The 25,576-nt window shown below is 38.0% G+C and overlaps 1 protein-coding gene across 2 annotated transcripts in view; it reads right to left on the bottom strand.

Moving 5' to 3' along the window:
- Positions 1–24,573, bottom strand: part of ubr3 (ubiquitin protein ligase E3 component n-recognin 3) — a 39,898-nt gene extending 15,325 nt beyond the window's left edge. The window contains exons 1-29 of one of the 2 annotated variants that reach the window (XM_088000851.1): positions 24,103–24,573; positions 20,492–20,631; positions 19,929–20,081; positions 19,487–19,642; positions 18,573–18,613; positions 18,271–18,337; positions 18,064–18,194; positions 17,645–17,873; positions 16,403–16,582; positions 15,677–15,810; positions 14,025–14,111; positions 13,853–13,918; positions 13,677–13,766; positions 13,436–13,564; positions 13,301–13,353; positions 13,065–13,198; positions 12,665–12,750; positions 12,437–12,578; positions 10,222–10,318; positions 9,036–9,177; positions 8,734–8,838; positions 8,445–8,615; positions 7,896–7,928; positions 6,568–7,013; positions 4,443–4,531; positions 1,457–1,606; positions 1,156–1,289; positions 642–752; positions 206–406 (exon numbers count right to left, since the gene is read on the bottom strand). In XM_088000851.1, coding sequence (XP_087856977.1) covers positions 206–406; positions 642–752; positions 1,156–1,289; positions 1,457–1,606; positions 4,443–4,531; positions 6,568–7,013; positions 7,896–7,928; positions 8,445–8,615; positions 8,734–8,838; positions 9,036–9,177; positions 10,222–10,318; positions 12,437–12,578; positions 12,665–12,750; positions 13,065–13,198; positions 13,301–13,353; positions 13,436–13,564; positions 13,677–13,766; positions 13,853–13,918; positions 14,025–14,111; positions 15,677–15,810; positions 16,403–16,582; positions 17,645–17,873; positions 18,064–18,194; positions 18,271–18,337; positions 18,573–18,613; positions 19,487–19,642; positions 19,929–20,081; positions 20,492–20,631; positions 24,103–24,536 — 4,131 coding nt within the window. In that variant the 5' untranslated portion in view covers positions 24,537–24,573. The remainder of the gene's footprint in view (positions 1–205; positions 407–641; positions 753–1,155; positions 1,290–1,456; positions 1,607–4,442; positions 4,532–6,567; positions 7,014–7,895; positions 7,929–8,444; positions 8,616–8,733; positions 8,839–9,035; positions 9,178–10,221; positions 10,319–12,436; positions 12,579–12,664; positions 12,751–13,064; positions 13,199–13,300; positions 13,354–13,435; positions 13,565–13,676; positions 13,767–13,852; positions 13,919–14,024; positions 14,112–15,676; positions 15,811–16,402; positions 16,583–17,644; positions 17,874–18,063; positions 18,195–18,270; positions 18,338–18,572; positions 18,614–19,486; positions 19,643–19,928; positions 20,082–20,491; positions 20,632–24,102) is intronic. The other variant, XM_088000843.1, reaches the window with a different exon arrangement.
- Between the last annotated feature and the right edge of the window lie 1,003 nt (positions 24,574–25,576).

Genomic DNA, 25,576 nt, shown 5'->3' with positions numbered 1-25,576 from the left:
CTATTCACATGCTCAAACATAAACGCATGGCCAACCCCCTATAAAACATAAACATATGGCAACAAGATGGAAATAAACATTAGTTTTTAATATCAGTCTAGCTTTACTCAGACCAATGCCAATACGTTAACAAATGGCCTCAACATCTGCTTACTGATTGTAAAGCCGATATATATTGCGTTCATAAACTTAATTTAAAACTCACTGGAAAAAGGCCGAGTTTTTCCTGCAGGTCCTCCACCTCCTTCACCAGAATGCATGTCGCTTTGTTTGTGGGTGTGTGCCATCCACTCGAATCTGTGCCACGCCCAGGGCGGCACGGGAGGACACTATTGGCAAACTGCCGGCACAGTGGGCAGGTAAATTCACCCTTATCAACAGAGAAACCCTGGAGGACCTGGTCATTCTGAAGAAAAACATCACAAGATTAAAAGAAAAAAAAAAGATTCTGCAGATATAGTTCTAAACATAAGCTAAAAAAATAAACAGAAAAGTTAATACTTTCAAATTAAATTGTGATATAAAACAAACAAAAAAATGTTTCATAGGTGTTTGGTTTATGAGCCATTAATCTCCATCCTAAACAGGCATCCAGCTTCTGTTAGAGGAGCATTAATTTCATAAGGTCAAGTCTTTCTTACCCTCAGAGACTCCATGTAGGACTTATGGCAATCTATATGGAGAGTGTGTCCGCAGGTCTGGACATAGACTCCTCCATCCCAGCCTATTGACACAGACTGCAAACAAGAACTCTGCCGAATTCACAAAAGAGAAAACACATCAGTCAGAGCTAATTCATAGATATCTATCCTGCAGAAGCTTCTGCAGCTCAGAGGCGATCTGAACTCCTCAGTATTAAAAGGACAAACTTAGACAAATGTTTGTTTTTTTATCTATTGTACATACCAGTAGATTTGCTTTGTTCAAACATTTAAATGTTATATATTTTAATTACGAGATGTGCATGGGTAGTTTCTGACAAATCAATTTGTGGAAAAGAATCAGACATGAGATGAGAAATCAGTCTGCGGAAGGTCATTTAGAAAAATGCTTTTGACGTGAATTTTACCAGACGGCGTGCAACATATAAAAGCTCTTTGGGAAGTCGGATTTTTACCTAACTTTAACCAAATATGTGTTTTGTGAGTCACGTACATCTTTGAAGAACTGTTGCATCAGCGTGAGCCTGACATCATGAGCCACGCCGCATGTGTCTGCAAGATATATGTGCTCCTCGTCGCTCGTTGGTAGCTGCTTGGGTTGTTTGCTTTTGCGTCGGTGCCCAAGAACTGGAGGAGAGAAATGAAGAAAAAAAATTAGGTAAGATGCAGCGATGCCGGTGAGAAATATAAATATCCTTCCCTTAAATGTGGATTTAACTGTTGCTTCAACATTTTTAGAATAAAAGGCACCATAGGTGGAGTCTACAAAGGGACAATCTGGACGAATTTAACACCTGAGGATGCTTGGAGTAGAACCACTAATCCAGTTGGCCGGTCCTCGGTGGACGGCCCGCTCTGTCCGCAGATCACACAGTCGTACAGAACCTCAGACTCCATCACTTCCGATGACCCCAAATCCATTGCCGCCTCAGTTTCAGGAGATTCTGCCCCGAAAACAAGATTGAGAAAAGAAAAATGAGAATGACAATAACTTATTTGTACAAAGCTTTCCACACAAAATATTCAAATAACAGCAGCTGAGGCAAATAAAAAAAAATAGGTAACCGTTAGATTAAGCCGATTACTCTGAAAGAAAACTTTTGTTCCAGCGATATTTAAACTTTTGACTGAATATTAATGGACTTGAATCACAGTATATGAATGTGTTGTACAGCAATGAACTGGATTGAACTAAACCAAATTTGGATTCTATATGATTAGTCTGATTACACAGAGATGACATTTGTTAGGAGATTGTCCTGTATTGTTGCTATATCAGGGTGTATCAGTGTTGCACTGGAATAAATGTGATATTTTCTCAAATTTCAGGCATGTCCATTCACTGTTTAACCCTGAATTATTCACTGGAGGCAAGAAGTTGCCGTCTTATAATCTCTAAACAGGAACCAATTTCAAAACTTCTGAACCATCCATTTAAGTGGCAAAAGATTGACGTTCTTGACCTTCATTTAACCCTCAGATGCTACATCTCGTTCTTGTGGTTGTATAATGGTAGAATAAAAATGAAGATTTGGAAACTGGCCACCCATTTTACATTAATATGACGAGCAGATGCAGTTCATGTTTACTGTCATTTAACCAAAGTGAGCAAAGGTCCAATGCTGAATCATGCACATCATCAAGAGGTTCATTTTAATTCCAACTGTGTTGCTCATAATGTTTAAACAGCTTTTGAACCTTGCTGTAAATGGATGACAGACAGTAAAATCTCTCTCGACTTGCTTGCAGCTGAAATTAATTACAGACGTGAAATCAGTTTAAAATGGTAAGGACTGTTCAAAATGGTAAGGACTGTTCAAAATGAGCAGTAAACACTGAGCAGAAATGTCACGTTGTGTTGGAAATTGATTTATTGCTTTTAGGAGGAACATGTTCTCAGAGGAGGTCACCGTGTTCCTGGGGTAATGAAAACAGTTTCACCTGGATGTCAAGGCTGCAGCCTTAGCCTCAGGCTATCCAAACACACCTTTGACTGTACACGCACCCAGAAACACACACGAGCAACTGCACAATGGGCACAGCAGCAAGAATACCTAGAGAAGCATAAACTGAGGACGCCTATGAAAGCTAATCTCTAAATGTTAAGACTGATCTTAAGTAACACTGGTCTTACAAACCAATTATGAAGTCAGTGACAGCTGTAACTAGTGTTGTAGAAAAGTATTTGCCTCCTACACACTTTTCTTTGGCTTTAAATACTTCAATATTGTTAATAGGAGGTGTTTTTGGATAACACCAAGTTCTCAAGAAATACATTTGGTCTGCAACAAAGTGCTCTTTATAATGAAACATCTGCTGATTTTACGCTCGACTTTATTCTGAATTGTCATTTGGAGACAAAGTCTCCAATCTTTTTCATATCACGTAGAAGCAAAGTCAAACTAAACATCAATGACTTTACTTAATGGACAGAAAAGTCACCATATTACTCCTCTTCTAAGTTCAACCATTGTTTCTGTACAAGTGAACCAAATCTTACATTAATCTGGAAAATATGACAAGTACTAAAGTGCTAAAGTTACAGCACTGCAGTAAAAGTGCAGATAAAGGTCACACAGCACAGTTCTGCAAGAATGGACCTACTGACCACAGCAGCCATTATTCAGCTGCTAACCATGCTGTGTCAAGGTGGTCCCTTAGAGTCCGGTTCGCTATTAGGGCTTTGATCTTATGCCCCCTACTGCCAACAGGCACAAATACTCTTTTTCCCATGTCTATTTCTGCTAAATAGACCCCAGAGACCGTATGCACAGACTCAACTCCCTCTCACCTTGCATCAGGGGGAAAATAAAATCTGAACAATAATAGGTTTATTTTCACCAAAGGCACTTTACTTCAAGGTCTGTGGTAGAAACATGTTTCCTGAAAAAGAAGTGTTGGTGTCCCACCGACCCAATAAAACTGTGATAAAGGCTTCAATAGATACAGTGTTAAGGTATATTGTTGATAATGCATGTTAGTTGACTGATTCATTTTTATTTACAAATTAGTTTCATACAAATTGCAATAGAAATTGATAATGAAATGTTTGTTCCTATCAGGTATCCATCTAAAAAAAAAATAAAAAAGGCTGCCAGTCTTGATGATGGCTTGTAACATAATGGAGGCTAAAACCTCTGGAGAAAACCTGCCACATTTTATTCAGTTTTAATAACTATTTGAATAGACAACCTGGTGGAGAGCCGGAAAAGAGCAAAAAATGAATAAAGAGGGTCTTAATCTTATTAACCGGACATATGAGTGGGTGCATCCGTCCAGATGAGCCAAAACAACAGGAAGATGACCTCTCCATATACTAGGTGGCCAAAATGAAAAATATTTTTGACAAAGACCTTTGACTAAATTCATCAAAATGTTAGGTGTTCATCCTAGTTTTCCCTGTTTCCCATTTATATTTGTATTTTTGTGATTTTGCATTCTTTGTTAGCAAATATTTCAGCACTTAGTGCAGTCTACTCGACACTTGCTGCAATGTTGCTATCTAACACAAAGCTACAGCAGTACATTTATTTATTTTTAAGTCTTTGGACAATAATCATTTTGACTCCCAGGAAGAGATACAGGAATCCAAGACAGAGAGACTCAGCAGAAGAAACTTCACTCTCTGTATCTTTAACACAAGAATGTGTTCATTCAATTTGTGCAAGATTATTCCAGTAACGTCTTACTAATAAGGACGTATATTTAACAATGTTAAATATCCTCATAGGACCGTCATTTTGAAGCGCCAACTCTAAAAGCAGAGATAAACCGACTCACCAACATCCATGGCCGTTTCCATGAAACTCTTCTGCCTTGAAGCAAACTCAGCTAAAAGTTTCTGCTGCCTCTCTCGGGCCCGCTGACGCCTGAAACAGAGAAAATACAGGATGAATTTGAAACCAATTTTACCACTGTATTTGTGTTATTAGTACGCATTTCAAAGGTAAATTTACAATAATTCAGTCACTGAGTATATGCTTAGTTTTGAATAATACATTGCAGAAAAAAAAGGCATGTAAAATATGTTACATCGAAGACAAACGCATTGATAAAGTTTCGGACCAACCATCAATTACTTAACTCCTGAGGGTTTGTTACATCACAAATATGAAGGAAATATTACAATTATTTCTATCTAGTTGGAAATACTGTAGCACACAAAAGGATTACCAATTATTTTCAAGCTTTCACCGTTAAAGATGGCACTATAGTGATAAATAAGGTGGGCTAATCCTCTAAAGCTGAAGGAGGTGAGGAGAGTTTGTAAATGAAGTCCAATAAGAAGACACAATCAAATGTTGACAGAAGTGTAGTAGCTCAATTATTCCCTACTGATAACTAAAAGGGTGCAAGCTATCAGATTAAATAATGGCGTATGGATTTTCAGCGTCAGTGACCACGTTGCTCTCCGACGGTTGGCTTGGAAACAGATCTAATGTGTTTAAAAGAGAGAAAATCTAACTCTCATTTTCTCTGTGGGATGAAACGAGCGCCAAAGGGAGGTTGTTAGAGGATTGCTAAAGCCGTTTCTATCATCATTATCCACAGAACACACAGACTGGAGGCTGATTTCAAGGGGAATAAATTACAACATTCAACATTTTGGTTTTCAGAAGAGCCAGACGAACATATTTTCACGACCTCCGTTAAAACAATTAATTGCAACATAAATGATCATGCGGGATAGACTGTGTTGAGCGCATGCAATCTGCACATTAGAGATCATCAAAGCTGGATTGTGTACAGACAACTTCCGCTTATCTGCACCTTTACACGACTCCGTGTCAGACTTCTAGCTGATCATTGTGCATGTATGCAAGCCATTTTTCATCTCTTAATATTTTATCTGATTCTAAAATGATTCTTCTTAAACCAGTACATGGTGACAGACTGCAGGATGCAACGATGTCGCGATTTTATTGCATGTTTTAAAATTTAGTTTAAAATCTCGTTGCATCTCCAATCGGTGAACGCATCGTGCCAAGACAATAACGATTGTAACGCTTTGTAACGCTTATGACATTAAGCACATCGACATGCTGACTTCTAAACAGAGCTTAAAATATTTACTGTAGACTCTCCTCTCTCGCAGATGCTCTGAGTTTATGTCTGGTACTAGCTATGCACAATATCAAGAAAATATAGAACAGTCTTATTCCTGAAAACCAAAATGACATTTTTCAGATTTTTTTTTTCTTTTGTCATTCGTACAAAGTGCTCAGGACTATGTCAGAATTGTAGAAACCTTGACACTAAAAATAACCTACATCCTGGAGGACCAGATGTAGAACAGAGTCCATTCAACTGGCCGAATATATTATTGCTATGCAGAATATGGATGCAGGAGACTTGAAGCTAACCAAATAGTCCTTTCTGATATTTTATACACTGATATTATGATCCACAGAGACCGTTAGATTTCATAAAGTTTTTGTATAGTTGCAATCTGAAACTGAAAAAAGCTGTTTGTTTTGAATATACTTTATAGACGACCTTTAAATGCCTTTTTGTCTTGTAATTAGGGACGTAGAAAAAAGATGGAATGAAAAAATATCTATATTTCACATAACCTGCAGTATTTATTTGAAGACTTCAGTGATGAAGAGAAAATAAGTTCTATGTCCTTGAGATTATTTTTTTAATATCAACATTTAGCGAGAAAGGAAAAAAAAACTGTTTTTTTTTTGTTTTGTTTTTTTTAATTAAGAGAAGTATGAAGGCAAAAGCTTTACATAATCATTGATTGGAATCTATTGGCAAAATCTCTGAACAGAGCATCTTTCATCAATACCCCGCCTCAAGAAGATGATGAGCAATATTTAAAATCAGAGTGAGTTGATATGAAATATTAACCCATAGATTTGAAATTCTTATTTAGCAAAATAAAACACAGTGACTTCACCTTTCCTCTTTGTCCATAGCTTTCTTGTCAGACGGACTGTTCTTCTTTGGCGGCACTGGAGGACACACCTTTCCACAAATGTCCTGGATGTTACGCTTGATTTGGCAGCTGCGTGCGGCCGCCTTGGTGAGGATCCGCTCGATGGCTGTAATGCCGTCTCCGTGAGCGTGATGGCTTGTGTCCGGGTCCTCCAGCCAGGAGGCCGACAGGGAGTTCTGCTTGGACGACATCTTCTGGTGCAGCTTGACGAGGAGGGAAAGCATGCTCTCTCGGATCTCCAGGATCTCGGTCACCAGCTGGGGGGGCGTGCCTGGTGAGACCCAGCGGGTCGAGGAGCTCTTGGGCCTGACGACCTGAGCTGCTTCCGTGTTGCTTCTGTTGATTATTTCCTGGAACTTTCTCCTGCGCTCCGCCACCAGGCTGAACACCTGAGCTTCTCGTAGGTTCTGAAGAAACCAATGAAAATCGTGGTTGTTTTTTTTTTTATTTTTTTTTTAATGATGTTACACATTTCAAAACATTCTCTTATGAAATACTTTGGTCTCGGGGTGGTCATCAGGCATTGGCAGTGTAAACAAAAACCTCAAGGGAAGACGATCTCTACACCAATCAAGCAAATTCTACCTTTTCCATTAAAAGATTATTATGCTGTACTTGACTTAAGAGCTTGAAATATATCAAAGATCTTCACAGCAAAGCAAGAGAAAGCATCAAATTTTACGTGCACTGTAGAACTATTTTGGTACAGACAAGCTTTCCTAACACAGCCTTATTACTGCTCACTTGGATTTTGATGGATTAGCCTGGAGCCTTATTACCATAACCTGACAGATCCAATGCAACCCAAAACAAATGACCGCTTTAAAATTTCAGCTGACATTACACCTCGTCATGACAACAATATTAGCGAAAAAAAAAAAAAATTCAAATCGCCCTGACGTAAAACACACAAGCCCTGTGAAGGATTGGCATGACCTAGGCTGACAGAAAAGGACCCGAGCTGCTCTCTTAAATAAACATACATCATAAAGCCCAGTCAAGCCACCATCAATCATACTGACATGCGGTTAAAAATCGTTTACACCAAGACCTGCATTGCACACATAATTAGTTTCAGCAGTCAACAGGGAGGTAGGGAAACTGCTGGAGCACAGCATTATATTCACGCCTCAACACACCGAGGCAGGGCTCCTTTGGAAAACACAAACCACCAAACACATGCAAAGAGATGCTTCCATACCAGAGATGAGATAGACAAATGCAGCAGCTGGTGCTAGTGCCATTAAAGTAATTAGACTGTTTTTATGGTAATGGGTGCAGACAGCTACCTCTCTCCAATTTCCTGAGAGACGCCTGGAGTTCTGCAAGAGCACAGCAAAATACGTTTAAAGAGGAAGCTACCTGTCGAGCTACGGCAGTCTGGAAATACAGATACGAGTTGAACTAGAGTACAGCTGAAGGAAGGCTTCCTTATTCATGAAGAGTATTTTCTTCCCCCTGGTTAAATCACAAAGAAATGTTCAGTTGCCGTGGCTCTCCTCATGTCCGGTGCCCAGCTTAATGCCGGCCCCTTAACTGAACGAAACACTAGACGAGTCTTAAAACATGTCTGGGTTACATAGTCTACATGTTAAAGGTCACAGCTTCGTTGTAAAGATGGATACCCTGCAAATTCGAGCAGAGGGAATTGGTGCTGGTTTTACTGGCATTTCAGATATGCTGTTTTCTACATTTATACAGAATAGAGATGCAGAGTTTAATGGTTTTTAAATTACCATTAACTGTATGGTAAAGTGTTGGAAAATCATACAGCTACATGTCTATAACATTGTCAATGTATGGCAGTAAATGTGGTCTAAGCGTCCAGCATCACTTGCCTGGCCATAAGAAGAAGCTTCAGCGCTCGTGCTGGGAGGGGTCTCCCTCTTCACTTCGGGCGCCGTCTCAGGAACCCGGACCCTTACGAAGTTGATGACGTGGTGCAGATTGGAAAGCAGATTGGTGCCCGGGAACCAGCTGTCATGGCAGTGCTCCTCAATGCAGGGCTCCTGGAACGGGAAGGTAAAGGAGGACGAAGCATGAAGAATTTGTGAACAAAAACAGTGATCACAAGAATGAGAACTAAGACAAATGAAGGATAATGTTTTGATGCTGCACAGATTGTACCTCATCCTCTTTGTTGTCTTGAACCTGGTTGTCCAAGCCAAGCTCAATCAGGTACAGGACCATGCACAGCACATGTTCAGACATGTTCTGGTGATCCATCCATATCTATAACATAAAATGAAAACAATATTCAGGTTAAAAAGTTTTCCTACTGGAAAACTATGGAAAGCATTTGTTACACAGCCTGACTATCGATTTGTGGAGCAGTTTTAGAGGTCCTGTACTTCAGGCTTTCCTTATAACAAATCCGTACCAATCAACTGAAAAATCAAAGTGTAAACCGAGATGAAAAACAGGCTCACCTTGTAAAGTAGAGTGAATATCACAATGTGCAGGGTTTTGCAATGCAACAGTCGGATTAAACCTTTGTAACAAGGATGCAGAGGAGTCCTCTCTTTGTAAGGTGGCCATGGGTTTCCAGTATGGATGCCATACTGTTTCAAACTAGATAATGCCGTCACAAAAGAGAAGGAGAAAGAGAAGATTAGAAGAAAAAAAAAGAAAAAATACTTGAAATAAAACCTTCACAGCCACTAATTGATTTACAAAATGGTTTCAGTCTATGCAAGAGCACTCTTTTAGTGATGACTGCATCATTTTAACAAGAACTGGGTCAGTGTGACGTGTAATCCATCACAGTCGGAGTAAATGAGTAACGGGAGGCTGCTATCACACTGAAGGTGGGAATAACAGTTTCACATGTTGCGAGGAGAAATACATCACACTATTGTTTGCACTTAAGCACAGAATAAACAACAGAAAAGACATTTTTATTTGAAATTAGTACAATCATTTAAAATACAAAAGAAAAGATCAGACAGCAGGTCAATCTTTAAAAAAAAAAAAATCTGATTAGTTTATATTTTTATACCTATCAATTGTCTTAAAAGTTGTAGCTCAATTATATTATAAACGCATTAAAAACAATTAAAAACCAACAGCTGTGGAGGGTTGTGCTAATTAGAATGCCATCCAGCTAATCATACGGCTATTAGACCATTATTTCATTCTGTCACCTACATGCATCAAGATACATTAAGGTTTAAGAGCACAAGAGTTTACCAAAACTACAATCTGAAGGTCGTTTTAATAAAATGCTAGAGAAGATCCCAAAGTGACCAGAGTTCTTTCTTGCTGTACAAAGTAAAGAGTCACCGTTATCAACACATTTTCACACATTCTGAAAACTTTTGAAGAAAATTATCCTTTAGTTAATTCTTCCACTTCCAAACAATGTTGACCTGAAAGGCATCTGAGCCGCAGTCAACAAGATGAATTTTCACAATTCAATTGCATTTCAGAGAGAAAAAAGGATTGTTGAGGTTGGTCATTTAATTGGAACCCATTCCAGCAGATGCAGCGGTCACCGATCCTGAACTTTTCTCATCATGTTCTTTCGTGATACAGGTGACAGAGGTGAATCTAATCCCAGTCTAATGTGGACAATAAATGAATTGTTAGGGATAAATAGTGGAAATGGTGACTTACAATGCTGAGTATCTGTCCATTGCTGACTGAACATCACGGCGATAGACTGTTCTGAGGACGACCATGATGGTGTCAAACTCCTTCTCCCACACCTCAGCTATTTAGAGGGAACGAAAGAAGACAGAGAGGGAAAAGCTTTGCTACAAAGTGACATTGATTCCTTTGCTCCCAGTTTTCATCTGTCCTTTAAAAATGGTGAAAATCTGCCCCCAAGTGGTGACTCTTGTCACACAAAACCTTAAGTTTCAGACTTAAGATTGTTCTCTAATCATATTTATCATTACTGAAGAACTACAAGTAAACGAATCGATTATTTAGTCTAAGATATGTCAAACATAAAGCATAGGTTAAAAGTAATTTTTTTTTAATCTCTAATCAATCAATCAAATTTTATTTGTATAGCACATTTCAGCAGCAAGGCATTTGAAAGTGCTTTACATAATTAAAATAAAAACAGCATGTGACATTGAATAAACAGTGAGTAAAAAATCTCTTTCAAAGAGATTTTGAAAAAGATTAAAAAAGATAAAAACATTAAAACCCGCAGCCCTTTTAGGACTTCAGTTAAACATCGTTTAACTGGGGCTCTAACACTCTGGGACTTTAGTCAAAAACACTCAGTGATTTATAAACTAACAACAGTATTTCAAAGTCTATTCTTTGAGCTACAGGGAGCTCAAACAGCTCCCTGTAGCTCTTTGAGTGTAGGGACTTTAAAACTGGTGTTATGTGCTCTATCTTCCTGGTTTTAGTGAGAGCAGCAGCGTTCTGGATCAGCTGCAGCTGTTTGATTGATTTATTAGTCAGACCTGTAAAGACGCTGTTGCAGTAATCAATGCGGCTAAAGATAAACGTATGGATGAGTTTCTCTAGATTGTGCTGAGACATTAGTCCTCCAATCCTGGAGATAGAAGGCCGACTTTGTGACTCTCTTATTGTGGCTCTGAAAGTTCAGGTCAGAGTCCATCACTACTCCCAGGTTTCGGGCCTGATCGCTGGTTTTCAGTTGTAATAACTGAAACTGAGCATTGATTCTAGTTTGCTCCTCTTTAGGTCCGAAGATAATAACTTCAGTTTTGTTTCTGTTCAGCTGGAGAAAGTTTTGGCACATCCACACATTTATCTGTTCTAAGAATCTATTCAGTGATTGGATGGGTTCAGAGTCACCTGGTGACATCGTGATGTAGAGCTGTGTATCATCCGCGTAGTTATGGTAGCTAATCTTATTTCCTGTTATAACCTGAGCCAGTGGGAGCATATAAATATTGAAAAGAAGGGGTCCTAGGATTGAACCTTGGGGTACCCCACATGTGACCTTTGACCTCTCTGATGAGAAGTTTCCAATTGAAACAAAGAAATCCCTGTTCTTTATGCAAGATTCACCTCCAGCCGTTGAATCTTTGTTTCTAAAAACTGAAGTCATTGTAGAATACTGCTAATGACCTTGGGGTCGGACAGGGGTATTTTGCCCTAGTTCAACTTGGAGGTGAAGAAAAGTAAGGTAAAAATAAAAGTGAGAAAATCTCCTGGTCCTTAGGTTTGAAGTAATCCAGTTATGATGTCGATAATGTAAAATAACTATAAAAATTGTGACTTTAAAAATAATTCACAGGCAAAGTTATCAGTAAGGACGGGAGAGGGCAGGATAAGCTGTTCCTCCTTCAGCTGCAAGACATATGTCTAATATACATTTCAATTTTATATTGTGATTTGTTCATAAAATGTAATGATTTAGTCATTACATTTTATGATGTAATGATTTGGAGTATTTTTTTTCTGTTAGGTGGAAGTCCTCGCTTCCAAAATCTCTCCATTTGTTTAACAGCCTCTTCTCCTGATAACCTGTTTAGACAACAGAAGAGAACCTTCGTATTGATTCCAAAAACAAAACAACAATCCATCACTGTAAAGCATCCAAAATGTTATTCTGCAATAGAGATAAAATCCATGGTCTGGGTGCCATCATAGATGTCTAAGGAGTTATTTTAGAAAGCTCTGAGCGTCTACAAAACTTCTGGCAAGAAAACTTGGAAATGCAGAAAATTGTACATATGCTATATTTTTTAATAACTTGCCTATTTTCTCTTGTTGCCATGGCTCTGTTTATGCAGTTTGGATTTTATTCCAAAAACTTCTGTGCCATATATAGACACACAGCACCTGATACCATTGTCTGTTTCTCCTTTGCACATTTTCATCAACTCAACCCTCTTACCTTTAGGTGTGTACATGCCCTGCTGCATGGAGCCTCCGGGCTCAAACACAGGCGCTTTGAAATCAGCCACAGCAGAGAGCACGTCCTCAAAACTGCAGCTACCTGGAACAATGCCGCTCTTTGGGTTGGGATTTTCTGGAATCTAGAAGAAAAGTCTTAAGGGAAAACCAAAAATACTTATGGATAATATAATGGTCTTTAGCGTATTTGTGAAGTACTGAAGGATACAAGATCTAACAGTGCACTGTGGGTTCGGTCGTTCATGCACAACTGGGAGACCATCTCGGACCGAAGAATCTCATCATCCGTCATTCCTGTTAGAAAACATCAGCAGGAGAGAAGGTGATTAAAGTTACACAAAGCATGTCAGAAAAAATCATTAATTTTACAAGATCATATCATTTATGACAGTCATTAAAATAAGGTAATACTCCCTTTTTTAGTTTGTGCAATAAAATAACAAATATAAAGTGTAAAAAAAAAAAGTGTGAGATGCTGCCCCTTAATTCCTTAAAAATAGCTAATTAAAGCATATATTTAGATTTAAAATCTAATTTAAGCACACTGTAACTCATTGTTACTCTCATGTCGCCAGCAGAAAGGAGGAATCCTGTTTTCCACTGCTTACCCAGATGAATGCGAAGGCTCGTCAGTATGACCAGAAACGTCAACGCTCCTTCCAGCATCGGCCTCTCCTGCTCAGAATCTAACACGGCATTCTGGTGCTGAGAAGCCATCGTCAGGAGGTCGACCACTTTAAATCTGTACCAGAGAAGATGAGGTGATTCCACATTCTGGAGAGTTTAAAAACTAATGAAAATACTGTTCGCACGATAGAAATAGGAGAGAGGGGAGGCAATTCACCTCTCAAAAACACTTGAAATGAAGTAGTCAGGATCCAGTCTTGATGCACAGACCTATAATAATAAGCACACAAAAAATAATTTAAAAACGGAAGGAAAAATATATACATAGTTACTGTGAGGCTTTGCTTCCAACCTGAAGGAGATAGATGTCTGGGTCTATCATGGAGTTGCAGAAGTGTGACTGCACATAAGTCATAGCTTGTCCTTTAATCTGCAGACCATTCCTGACCCACATGTTGCTGTGGATCTCAGACAGGCACGCCTTGAGTAAACAAAAAATGTTTTGAGCAACACATTAGTACTTTTAAACTTTGGATATAGACTGGTAAAAAAAAAAAAAAAAGAAGTGTATCTGTGGTTTTCCATTATCATACCTGAATTTGGAGTGGATGCACCATAATCTTCATCAGCATTTCCTGGTCAGGCAGGAGGATGTCCAAATCCAACCCTTGACATTTCACAGCCTGCGGATTTGCAACCGAATAGTTAGCGCCACAGCGCAGAACTAAATCACAGACTCGCCGTTAGAAGGGAAAAAGCTCCGACATACCCTGCTGAGGAACATGGCGTAGTAGCGGTGGAGCGGCAGGTGAAACGTCACTTGATTCGGAGCAGGCTGGGAAAGACGTGCAGTGAAGAATGAGGAAAGAAATATTAAAAAAAAAAAAAAAACTTAGAAGGAAACTCGTCTGCAAAAGCAAAAATGTGACAGTGAAACTCACCTCATCAATGAAGCCAATGGCATCAAACCAGATCTGCAGTGTTTCCAAACAATAGCGAACAACAGTTTTTGTATATTCCTGGGTCTCCTGTTAACCAAGTATAACAAATTAAAATCCATTCTGAATCATGAATTATGGATTGAACACCTTAGTCATGCTTCCACCACAATTTTCAATAGATTATACTGAGATTGTGTGAGATAAACCAATGCAATGTAGCATCTAATCATGAAACTGAAGGAAATTACATATTTTTAAAAATATTTTCCACAAAAAAAGTGCAGAATGCATTCATATTCAGTTCACTTTACTCTAAAAGCCGTGTAATAAAATCTAATCCAAGCACCTGCCTTCAGAAGTCACAGTGTCAGTCAAGAATCAAAAGCTTTGCTAGAGAATATATTGAACAGACAGCATCATGAAGACCAAGGAATACAGCAGACAGGTCAGGGATAAAGTTGGGGAGAAGTTTACACCAAACAATCTCTCAAGCTTTGAAGCCTCACACAGCTCTGCTTGACTAATCATCTGGAAATGGAGAGAGGATGGCATAACCACAAACCTACCAAGACACGGCTACTGGGAAATAGAGAGTTAATTATAGGAGTTGGTAAAGAGGCCCATGGTACCTCTGGAGAACCTGCACAGATCAACAGCTCAGGTGGCAACTGTTAGTCCTAATCACAGTTTGTTTTGTCCATTTTAGTACATGAGACTGAAACTGAATTTCTTTTGGCCCAAAATATGCCAGACATGAATTTTGGCAGAAAAAGAAAACAATGCCGAAGTCCAAGCAAAGAAAACTCCCACCATGACACACGGTGCTGGCAGCGTCATGTTGTGGAAATGCTTCCCTGTGACAGGGAAGCTGGTCAGAGGTGATGGGAAGACAGATCAATCTAAATACCACAATCCTGGAAGAAAGGCTGATGGAGGCACCAAACACTGACAAGGCTCAAGCGAAAGAGGTGCTCTACAGCATTAATGTATGAACTCGGGACTGAAAGCAGATGTTCAAGATTATGTACCTTTTACTTCTACATCACAATTATGTGCTGCTTTTTGTGGATTTATCACATGCAGGCCTTTCCCTTTCTTGATGGATTCTATGATGAATAAGTTTTGTGTGTGTGTGTGTATTTTCTTTAAATAACTTGTATTTTTTTTAAATAATGAATGTTGGGTGATTTTTGCTTTTCCTGGTTGTATTCCAACTTGTTCATCTACACACAGATGTTTCCTTTTTGGCTGATTGCCTGTTCACCTCCTGGCTGGTCAGGCTGGTTTTTCTTCCTGGCTTGCATATCCGTATGCTTGATAGTCCTTCCTCTGCAAGTATGCTGACAACAAATTTTACCCAAGGAGCATACAGACTGCCCAAATTAAACGGGGAAAATAGATACAGTGAGCACTGGTTCTCTGTTTCTCTGGCTATTCTACTAAATCAACCACCCATACATTTGCTATAACTCTGGCATTCTGGACGCTCACCATCGTTCTTTTAAGTACCAAAAATTTTCTAATAAAATTAATAATTTTGCAAGAGGCTGTAAGAAATGTAGGCATAGTATGTCCAAAGCTCCAACGGGCCTTCAAACGTGAAAGCATGAAGCCAAGCAAAAAAAGCTGCGAAGTAAGCTTCATGGACTTACTTTGACTTTGCAGTGTGTCAAGAGACCCCACAATGGCTGTGCACAGGCCTCGAGTTCTGCTGCAAATGCTGCATAGTATGTCTGAGACTCAAACTCCACGTGCTCGTTCAGTTCCCGCTTATTCAGGTTCATACCTTAGAAAGAAACATGTCAAAATTTAAATCAATGCTCTAACCAAAAGGGGGAAAAAAATGTAGCATAGTCTTGTTCTGCAGTTTTAACTTTCACTGCTCTTGGTCATTAAAACATATTTGCAGGTATTTGTTCAGCAGAAATATCTACGCTGCAAATCTTTATTAAACATTTTTATAGCGAGAGCAGCGCATGGGCAAAACCTAATAGTGACAGCATGTTCAAGCTGTCAGCAAGAGGATACTTAGGTCCACTGAGCAAAGGTGAATGTTATTTTTAGGGTCCTAACCGACTACATATAGCAAAGTGGGGAGCACAGACTGAAATTCCTCTTACACATTATTTTTCTAAAACTCATTAATTTTAGTGGAAACCAGGATGACAAAAGTAAATGAAAATCAGACTATAACCAGCAAATCCCACAGCGTTCTTTAAATTCAAGCGCCGGGTTAGGTCTGGTTCTTAAGTAAAAGTAAAAGACGTGCAGTGTGAAGGGAAACAAGTTTAAGATAGCGACATAAACAGCTGATTGATTACATTCAGGTCATAGAGATGAGAGATGCCATTAAACTCCATAAATAAATAAAAACTTACCTTGAAAAAATGAAACAAAGCTCATCCAGAGCATCAACAAGGAATGGTCTTCCAGGAACTTTTTCGCTACACTTTGGTGTGAGAGGATGTTGATAAAGTCACTAACTAGGGGCCAGTAAGTGTTGTTCTTTAATAGTGCTTCACTGCAGTTTACCACAACATGGCGATTGTTCTCTTCGTCTAAAGGGGAAAAAAAGACAAAAACATTTCAATTATATGGTTTCTTTCAGTAGAATGCATTTAATTGTTCAGAACAAACAGAAAAAGTCAAACAATGCAAATCCCACAAGTACACCTAGATGTCTTAAGCTGAAGTCACCTTCAGGATACGTCAACACCACAGAGATCAAATAAACTCAGTCAAATAAACATCTGCTGCATATTTTTCTTCAAAACTGTGTTGTTTGTCTTAAATGTAAATGAAGGAGCTTTGTTAGCTGCTGTAATAGCTCCAGTTGTTAGTCCTTTGTGCCGCTCTCAATTTTTTCCTCAATTAAGATCACAAATTTCTAAGGCATTCTGTGCAACGATTTGGATGTCAAATCTGTTGTGATGCATGCAGAAAATGAGAAATACAGCTGCCTGCACCAGGAATTCTATAAAATTCAAGCAATGCCTGTTATAAAACACTAGATCCAGAGAGTACAAGAGAGGAACAGGCTAGAAGAGCTTAAAGGCCAAAAAACTAGAGCTTCACAATATATGTTGTAGATATAATCGTTATAGTATCAGTGTTTCCAATATTCACATCACAAAGGACTATTTGGAGTGAAATAAATGCTGGGTAATATAGTAGAGTAAACACTGGACCCCCAGTATTTGTGGGCTGTAGAGATTGCAACTAAAATCTGGGACCCCTTTAAAAACAGTTATTTATTAACAGTTCGAACACCACAAATAGCTGTTGGATTTTGTTTTAAATAAAATCATTTACATCATGTGACCTACGTTAGTCTTCAATTTTAGTGTAAATTTTCTTACACGAGCATTTCTACTAAGACACTTCAGCCTCTTCTTTGTTTTTGCTACATTTTAAAAGTTCAAACAGTTTTTATTTATCTAATAACACAACAATAAACCAACAATATGATTCCATTTGGGATTAATAAAGTATTGTGCAATTAAAAATGGTCAGTCATGTCAAAAAGAATTGTTATCAACGCTGAGTACCTGTGCCAATCGTCGTACTTTCAAAACGTGTGAAATCAACTTGACGCTAAGTGGTAGATGTGGTTAACCTACCCTGAAGTTCACTTTTGATAAGGCAACTTTCCATCATGTAGAGGAGCACCGTGACCATGATGTCCAGCAGCTGGCACTCCTCTGTCATGTGTCGGGCCAGCTCCTCGTTGCTGAACAGCTGCACGCTAATGTGCACGATGCGGTTGGACATCGTGTCCGACTCGTGGCTCTTCATCAGGGTTTTCATGATGAAGGCGTAATGCTGAACGAACGTCTTTGTGAATGTGATCTGGCAAGGAAAAGTAAATCACACTTACAGTCCGTTTGTTCTGACAGTGCCTGTTTTTCTGCAGCTATATTATAAATGACAGCAGAGCAAGTAAGAAGTTTATTTCGTTACATGGAAAGACACAATCACGAAGTAAAGTTCAGAGAGAAGATAAAACCCTGAAAAAAAGTGAAAGCAGGAAACCGAATACCTTGTAATCTTGATCTGGCAACATGTTCAACAAGAACGTGACCATTTTCTGTGGAAATTCAAATTTTATTGTCCAAAATAGCAACTCTTCCAGAAAGCATTTGTGCTTTAGTGAATCAATAATGTATGGATCTGAGGGCAAAAACACAAAGAATAATTCAATTTAGTTCCCGTACTGTGAAATTTTATTTTACACCCAGATATTTACCTTTGGTACTGCTGCTAAGTTTAACCCTCTTCCTCTGGCCAACAGATTGGCCTCCATCTTGATCCTCCTGAGAAAGGAAAACAAAAACAATATGAAGCAAGAGTTAAGCAATACAAGATATTTAAAGCCGATTAGGAGGTTAATTAGATTAGTTTGGTTCAGAGAACTAAAAAAATCACACTGAATAGCCACAAAGAAAAATAGACCAAAACAAACTAAGTCCTTAGTGGAGTAAACAAACATAATTCATTTTCTTGATGACAGTAAGTGGGGAATAGCTACTGAGGCATGCTGATACGAACCTCCTTAGCAGACTCATCTGGGCTTCCTGGTGCAGTGGTTCCTAATAAAACAAAGTCAAAATTCTTAGCCACAAAAAAGCAACAAGAAAATGAAACTTTACCAGAAAGCTGAGGAGAAGAAGGGGGGAAAAAAACAACCTTTGGGAATTAGAGCTGAGGTACTAAATAGTGCTAACGCTAAACTTAGTTTTAATAGTGGAAACATCTCATTCTGCTGTTAGTTGCCATCCACCATGGGCCAAGGAGCTTTTTCACATCATAAAACCAAAACATTTTTATTTACAACACATTTCTCAAGCTTAATGAATGGATTAAAAACATTTCAAAAAGGTTTTTCAATGATAGAAGCAGCAGATAAAAACAAAACGAGATGTAATTAAATTAAAGACACATGACAAGATAAAAATCTACATTTTTAAGACTTTATAGGCCCAAAATTGAAATGCTTGAATTGAAGATTTTTAGTACCCCAGAGAAACCCTGTAAAAGTAATATCAATGTCTCAACAAAAAAGGCAATTTCTATGCATTTGAACTCAAACAGAATATTGTGCTAGGAAGTCTATATTCTGCTAGTAAAGTTTCTCTCTCAGGTTCTGCAGAGGTTACGTACTTGCTGCTCAGTGAAGCCCAGCAAAAACATTTTCTCTGCAGTTCATGTTAGCATCTTTTGAGTTACAAATCTGATTTTTTTTTAGGTAATTTTCATGTGAAACTATAGGAAAATAAAAAAACAAAGGCAGCAGGAGTTTAGCATCACTTCAACAAATGAGCCAAAGGCACTATGATTCCCCAGCTGTTTTTCCCCAACATTCCTCTCACCCCTCTTCACATAAATCAAAAAAATCACACCATTACATTATAAACTTCCAAATTATTTCTAGATGGTTAACAGATACATAAATATAACCGTACCCAGCAGGACCATCGCCCCGGCACCTCCTTCAGCACCAACAGCAATGTCAGCAGCAGCACTTTGGTTTTTCTCCTCCACAGACACCAGATCTGAATTCTTCAGTGCTGACAAATATTTGTCGTAGTTCTTTTTAGCATACAAGTTGTCTTCTTTGCCTGAAACAGCAAATTAAAAACAGTAACTGATAATGTAATGGACAAATTAAAAAAAACAAACATCTATATTAAATGGTAGGCATTTTAATCGTGTATATTTTTGTGGGGGTAGAGGAGTTTTAGAGCACAAAATCACTCAGCTGAAAGTTTCAGGAGCTTTACCGTTTAACATCAGTGAATCACATAGGTTCAAATGAATTATTTGCTTGAGAAACTGACAAAAAAAAGTTAAATGAAGGGAGCATGGCATCTAAAGATCCACTATGCTTAAAGCCAAATCGGTTACCCATGCTGAGCTCCTTGTACGTTTGCTGATTGGTCAAGATCTTTGTCAGTACTGTCCTCATTGCTCCTCCCATCTTTGTGAGCTCCTCCAAAAACGTGATCTGAGGCTCCAGCTGTTGAAGAACCTTCTGGAGATCTCTCTCCGCTGACGTGTCTGGCAAACAGAGATAAGCAGCATAAGTCACAAGATCCAGCGCTTTCCGAACCACGATTGTGTAATGCCCAGATTACGTATGCATAATGAACGCTGTTTTGTAATTATTTTTCAACCAGAGAAACACAGCTTTTATAAAGTGGAAGACGTTTTTCTTTTTTTATTTTTATTTATTTAACCAGGATAAAAACTCATAAATGTAATTTACAAAAGCGTCCACAGCTAGACAGCAGCAGAGCCAGATAGAAGGAAGACAATTTCAACAATCATGTGATATTAAGAGCCAATTAAAATTAGAATTTTAGATGAAGTTATTCTGAATAAATTAATAACTTCAGACGTGTTAAATCTGAAAGCTAAGAAAGGTTTCCCATATGCCAATAGTTTGCTCAAGGTAAAACTGTTTTCACCTGGTTCAATGTATCCATCTCTCAGATACTGAATGATGCACAGGATGAAGCGAGGCAGAACCATCTCGGACATCAGGAGAAGATCTCGGGGTATGGAGGGAACATTTTCCCCGGTTCTTAACCTATGCCGTCTGCAAAACCTGTCAGTGAAGAAAAGTACAAAGATAAATAAATGACACATAAGCTAAAAAAACAAAAAAACAAAAAACATTGGCACAAAAGAAGCATTTTTCACAGTCATTCTTTCATGTTTGCACATTTGTTTTTTTATCTCTTGATTATTGAAAGCCACTGTAATTAAAATGATTCTGAACAAATATGCCAACAGTGTGAATGAATTTGAAGTTGTTACCCAACCACATAACTTTGAACGATTAATAAGATGCTTCCTTTTGTCCAAAAACTGCTGAATAATCAACTAATTACCAATTAAATGTTTTCTGTCATTCATGTTGCTAACTTAGCTGCGGTTCATGGAGGAAATTATATTTACCTAATCAGACTTGCACTCATTCATATTAGCATGTATTTTATTTTAACTATGAAGTCCAGTACCATAACAGCCAAAGGTTTTAATAAGTACAAATAACTTACATTTAAGACCTTTTAAAGAACATGAATGCACATTTACATATTAATGAAAATATAATTACTTCACTTAAAGTATGCATATCTTATTCAATAAGTTAAATATGAGGTACATATTTTTCAAACCAAACCTTGTAAAATGAAATATAGACTCTTCTGACAAAGCAGCTGGTACTGAATACTGCTGCAGAAATGATTTGGTTTTAATTCCCTAAACTGGGGACGTTAAACTTAAATGTATTTACACGCTGTCAAGTCAAAGACAAAAGTTAATCCTGGCTTCTAATAGATGAGTAATTCAAGAAAGATACATGAATAAAGAAAAATCCATAAATTTAAGAGCCAATATGGAACGTCTGTATGTATTAAAGACTTCCCAACCTAAAATTGGGATTATTACATATTAGAGTTTCTAAGGCTTCTTCTATAAAATTTTGACTGGAAAAGAAAGACAAAAAAAAAAGATGAATGAGACATCAGCATGATTATATGTGAAGGGGACATAATCCCCTCACATTTGAAAAATATTCATTTGGACACCACTGCCCGTCCAGATTTACAATAAAATATTACTTCACCCAGCGCCGTTTCCAAAGCTTCGTAAAAGAATCCATTCCACTTGATTGATAGATTTATTTGTTTATTTAATATTAAAATCTCGTCCTGTCTCATTCTTGTTAGCTCAATATGGTGTTGCCTTGCATTAGGTATCGTTTCGCTCTAGTAATACCTAGAGATGCTCCTATCTCACTTTTTCCCCTCCTGATACCAAATTGTGTTTGTCTTTGAGGCCCAACTTACAGATTCTGATTTATCTCCCTAGAACAATAATGCATAAGAGACAAAATGTGCTACAGGTACTTTGATAGAGTAAGCAGCTCTGAAGCAAAAAAAGGAATAACAAAATTATCATCATTTGTACATTAAAGAATGCATCAAGTTTAAAATAAATCCTAATCTCATTTTCATTAACCCTAATAAAAATTAATCAAAGTATATGAATAGGTGATGCTTTTATAAGATAAAAATAGTTGGAATTCTTCATTTTAAGCAACTTAGTAAATAAGCAAAAACAAAAATCATATTTTCTAGTATTTGAACCGTCCGATCCAAGGCAATCATAGGAAATCTGGATGATTCTGATTAATCACCAAATTTTTTAGATGTATACTAACATTCCCCAAGACTCCAAAAATTAGACAGATTAAAAAAAAAATTTTGCAAAATGTAAAATCGGTTTGCTTAAAGTTTGTACTCTACTAAAAAAAGATTTGTTTTTTTGTATTTCTTGCCCGGTACAATTTGACCCATAGTAAACAAAGATTAGGACATACTTTCCTTAAGTTGCTTAAGACTGTCATGACATAAGCAAGTCACTCACCAGGAAATTTCTTTCGAGATAAACAGGGTTTCCCCCAATGTATTATAAGCCTGGCGGCCAGCCATGCTTTACTAGCCCCGCCACCAGGCTAAGCGTTGCTTGTTTACGTTTCTAGGAAAATAATAATAATAATAATAATAATACAAGGAAACCCTGTAACCGCTTAATTATATACACCCAAATGAAGAGGAATGCTATATTTTACAAGCAGAACTATATCTGCTTTATGAAGGCATCACTACAAATTTATCACTACAGATGGGCAGCAGAAATAATCTCAAAGACAGTTACTGGCATCAAGGCATCTCGATATTTCCTCAAAAGTACACTTTCAAAGGCACTATATTTTTAAATCATATTCCTAGAGTTCTGTCATTTTATCAAAAATTCCAAGAAAGTGCCAGAGTGACCTGAGTTTAAGATGGTCCAAGCACACAGTAGCACAGCAAGCCCCCTCCTCCACCTGTTGCTATGCACTGACAGTGAACTGTCTGAAAGAAACCTACAACACTTTTCGTCTAACAAGGTAATTCTGTCATGCGTATGTCATGTGCTGACTTTGTGTTGCCAACCAAGTCATTTTTATTATGTCCCATTTTAATAACATTTATCATGTAGCTGTTAATGTCTAAATGAATGAAAATTAAAGACAGATATATTTATACATGACAGTAGTAAATACAAGTCATTTGTAAGTTAGAAGGGAATGTTTCAGTTTCTATAAATACTTTTTAAGTAAAGCATGTAATCGAAACAAGTTGCTTTTATTGTGCCAATTATTGCTGTGACAATGATTAAGCCAGTTTTGTTTCGTTTTGGTTCAATCTCATGCATTTTATATTTTTAATACACATGATTTACTATCTGTAAAATACACAACAAAGGTAAATTTATATGTAATTATTTAAAGTGTCTACATTTAATTTTGAGAATTGCAATAAATGCAAAAACGTATTGTAAAAGTAGAACTTTTTGTTTACAGAAATTTTTCCAGTAAAAATCTGTTAATATATTTCAATTAACCACATGCTAAAAAAAATTGTTATAAGGTTTTGAGATACATTATAGAAACAATGGTATTTTTTTCTAAATAATCTGTCTGCATTTGAAATACGTTTTATTAAAATTATAGCTACACCGGTCATTTTAATATTGGGATTTTTTTTATCCTCTTTTTTGGCAAACCATTTTCTTTGGTACAATCTTTCTAATATAAATTTTGTCTGAGGTAAGGTCCAATTAACAATGACAGTCACAGTTTTATCATTGAGCGATTACATTGACCACTATCACTGATTTACGACATTTACTTAAAAGCAGTTCCTAGTTTGACAGAAGAAGTAGTTTAGTCGCCCGTTTGTTATATCTAGGCAGTAACCATTTGGTAATAAAGAGATAAACAGACTAGCTATTGCTAAATAATATTTGAACCATGTTTAAGCAGTAAAAGTTACCTGCCTAGTTTAGGGAGCTTCGACACAACAGACTGGAAATAATTCATAAAATCTCCAACATAACAGCACAAAACAGTGACACAGAATGCCCTGATAGGAAAATTTTATCAGCTAGGTTGGCTCACTTCACAGCAACACCTGTCAGAACGATTCCTGCTAGCCAATTAGCATGAGCAGCTAAGACTTACCCACTGTCTCGCATGACATTACTGTCTCCACAGTCACAGGCCCCACCAGCCTGACTCCTGAACATGTTGAAATCATGGCCCGTATGGTCTCCATTATTAAAACACTCAGCACACAGTGACATGCACGGAGAGATGCCGCAGGTCCGACATCGGTATGCCACGAAATTAGCCGTCCAAACCAGTCCGCACAGAGTCGCGTTGTCATAGGAGCGGACGGTTTTACAGAACTCCTCGAAACCTTCGCCTCCCGCGATCAGACATTTACACCAGTCCAGGGCTTCTGTGTCCGCAGCTGGTTTTTCGGGATTCAGCACGGCGTCGAGCAGGTCCTGAAGTTGTCGGAGTCCCGAGCTGTTGTCAGTCCGGTTTAAGTCTGCCTTCAAGTGGGCGGCAGTAGCTCTCTTGTCCCGGCGTAGCAGCGACGCCGCCATCATGCACTCTGGCTTGTTGTCCACAAATTTATTTTTGTTGTCTTGTTTCCATATTCTCGGGCTTTCTCGCGATACCGGAAGCTCAACTGACTACTCGCTGTTACAAGCAAGCGATTTTCTTGTAGTACATTATGTTCTGTTTTCTGCTACTGCAACAACACTATAGACATCCCTGTTTGAGTATTTTTAAATAGATAAGCCTGGCACGTATTATTTGTGTAACTACTTCAGTTCATGCACAGTCATCTTAAGTCCTGTTTTGTTTGAGCGTTTCTAGGCAACTGATAGTTTGGGACCGTCCCACCCTGCTCAAAGTCTTGCCAGTTCACGGATTTACCATAAGTATAGTGAGAATGCATTTTTATTGTATAATTATCAACAAAAGGTGACCAACAATAAGTGTGCACACCCTCTCTTAACTGGGTTGAGTTCAGCATTAGATGTGAGGGGATTTTCTGGATTATAGGTAAATAATTTTTCATATTTAAAGTCCCCTTACATAATGTGCCATACCAGAATTCCAGGTGTAGTTGAAAAGATTATTTCTTTTAATCCATCCATCTTCTATACTCTATTTTCTTTGCATGGTATAGAGGACTCTGCCAATTATATTAATTGATTACTTTGTCAGTGTATAATCAAATTTTTTTAACATCCATCCATCTGATCCTTGTAGTGTGATGGGGGCCCAGTGGCCATCTTCATCTTCATTGGGCGAGAAGCTAAGGTACACTCTAAACAGGTCAGTCCATCTTAGGGCAAACAGAAACACAAATAACTTAGCGCACTACCTGAGGGCAGTTTATAGAGAAACTAAACGACCTATCAGTCATGTTTTTGGATTATATAAGATTCGAATACCAGGAAATAAAACAATCTATGCGTGGAGAGGACATCCAAAGTTCATGCAGAAAGACCTTCAACGGCAAGTTGTTATTTCCAAAAACCTGAACTCATGGATAAAGTCGAGACATGTAAAAACATACATTCCAAAACTATGTTGCAGAAATTGACAGAAGACAGAAATTGGTATCTACCAGAAC

The sequence above is a fragment of the Poecilia mexicana genome, unplaced genomic scaffold (genome assembly GCF_051168715.1).
Source record: "Poecilia mexicana isolate PSO_F unplaced genomic scaffold, ASM5116871v1 scaffold_2, whole genome shotgun sequence".
NCBI classification, from domain to species: Eukaryota; Metazoa; Chordata; class Actinopteri; order Cyprinodontiformes; family Poeciliidae; genus Poecilia; species Poecilia mexicana.
The sequence above is the reverse complement of the archived record's forward strand: the minus strand, read 5'-3'. Positions and strand labels throughout refer to the sequence as shown.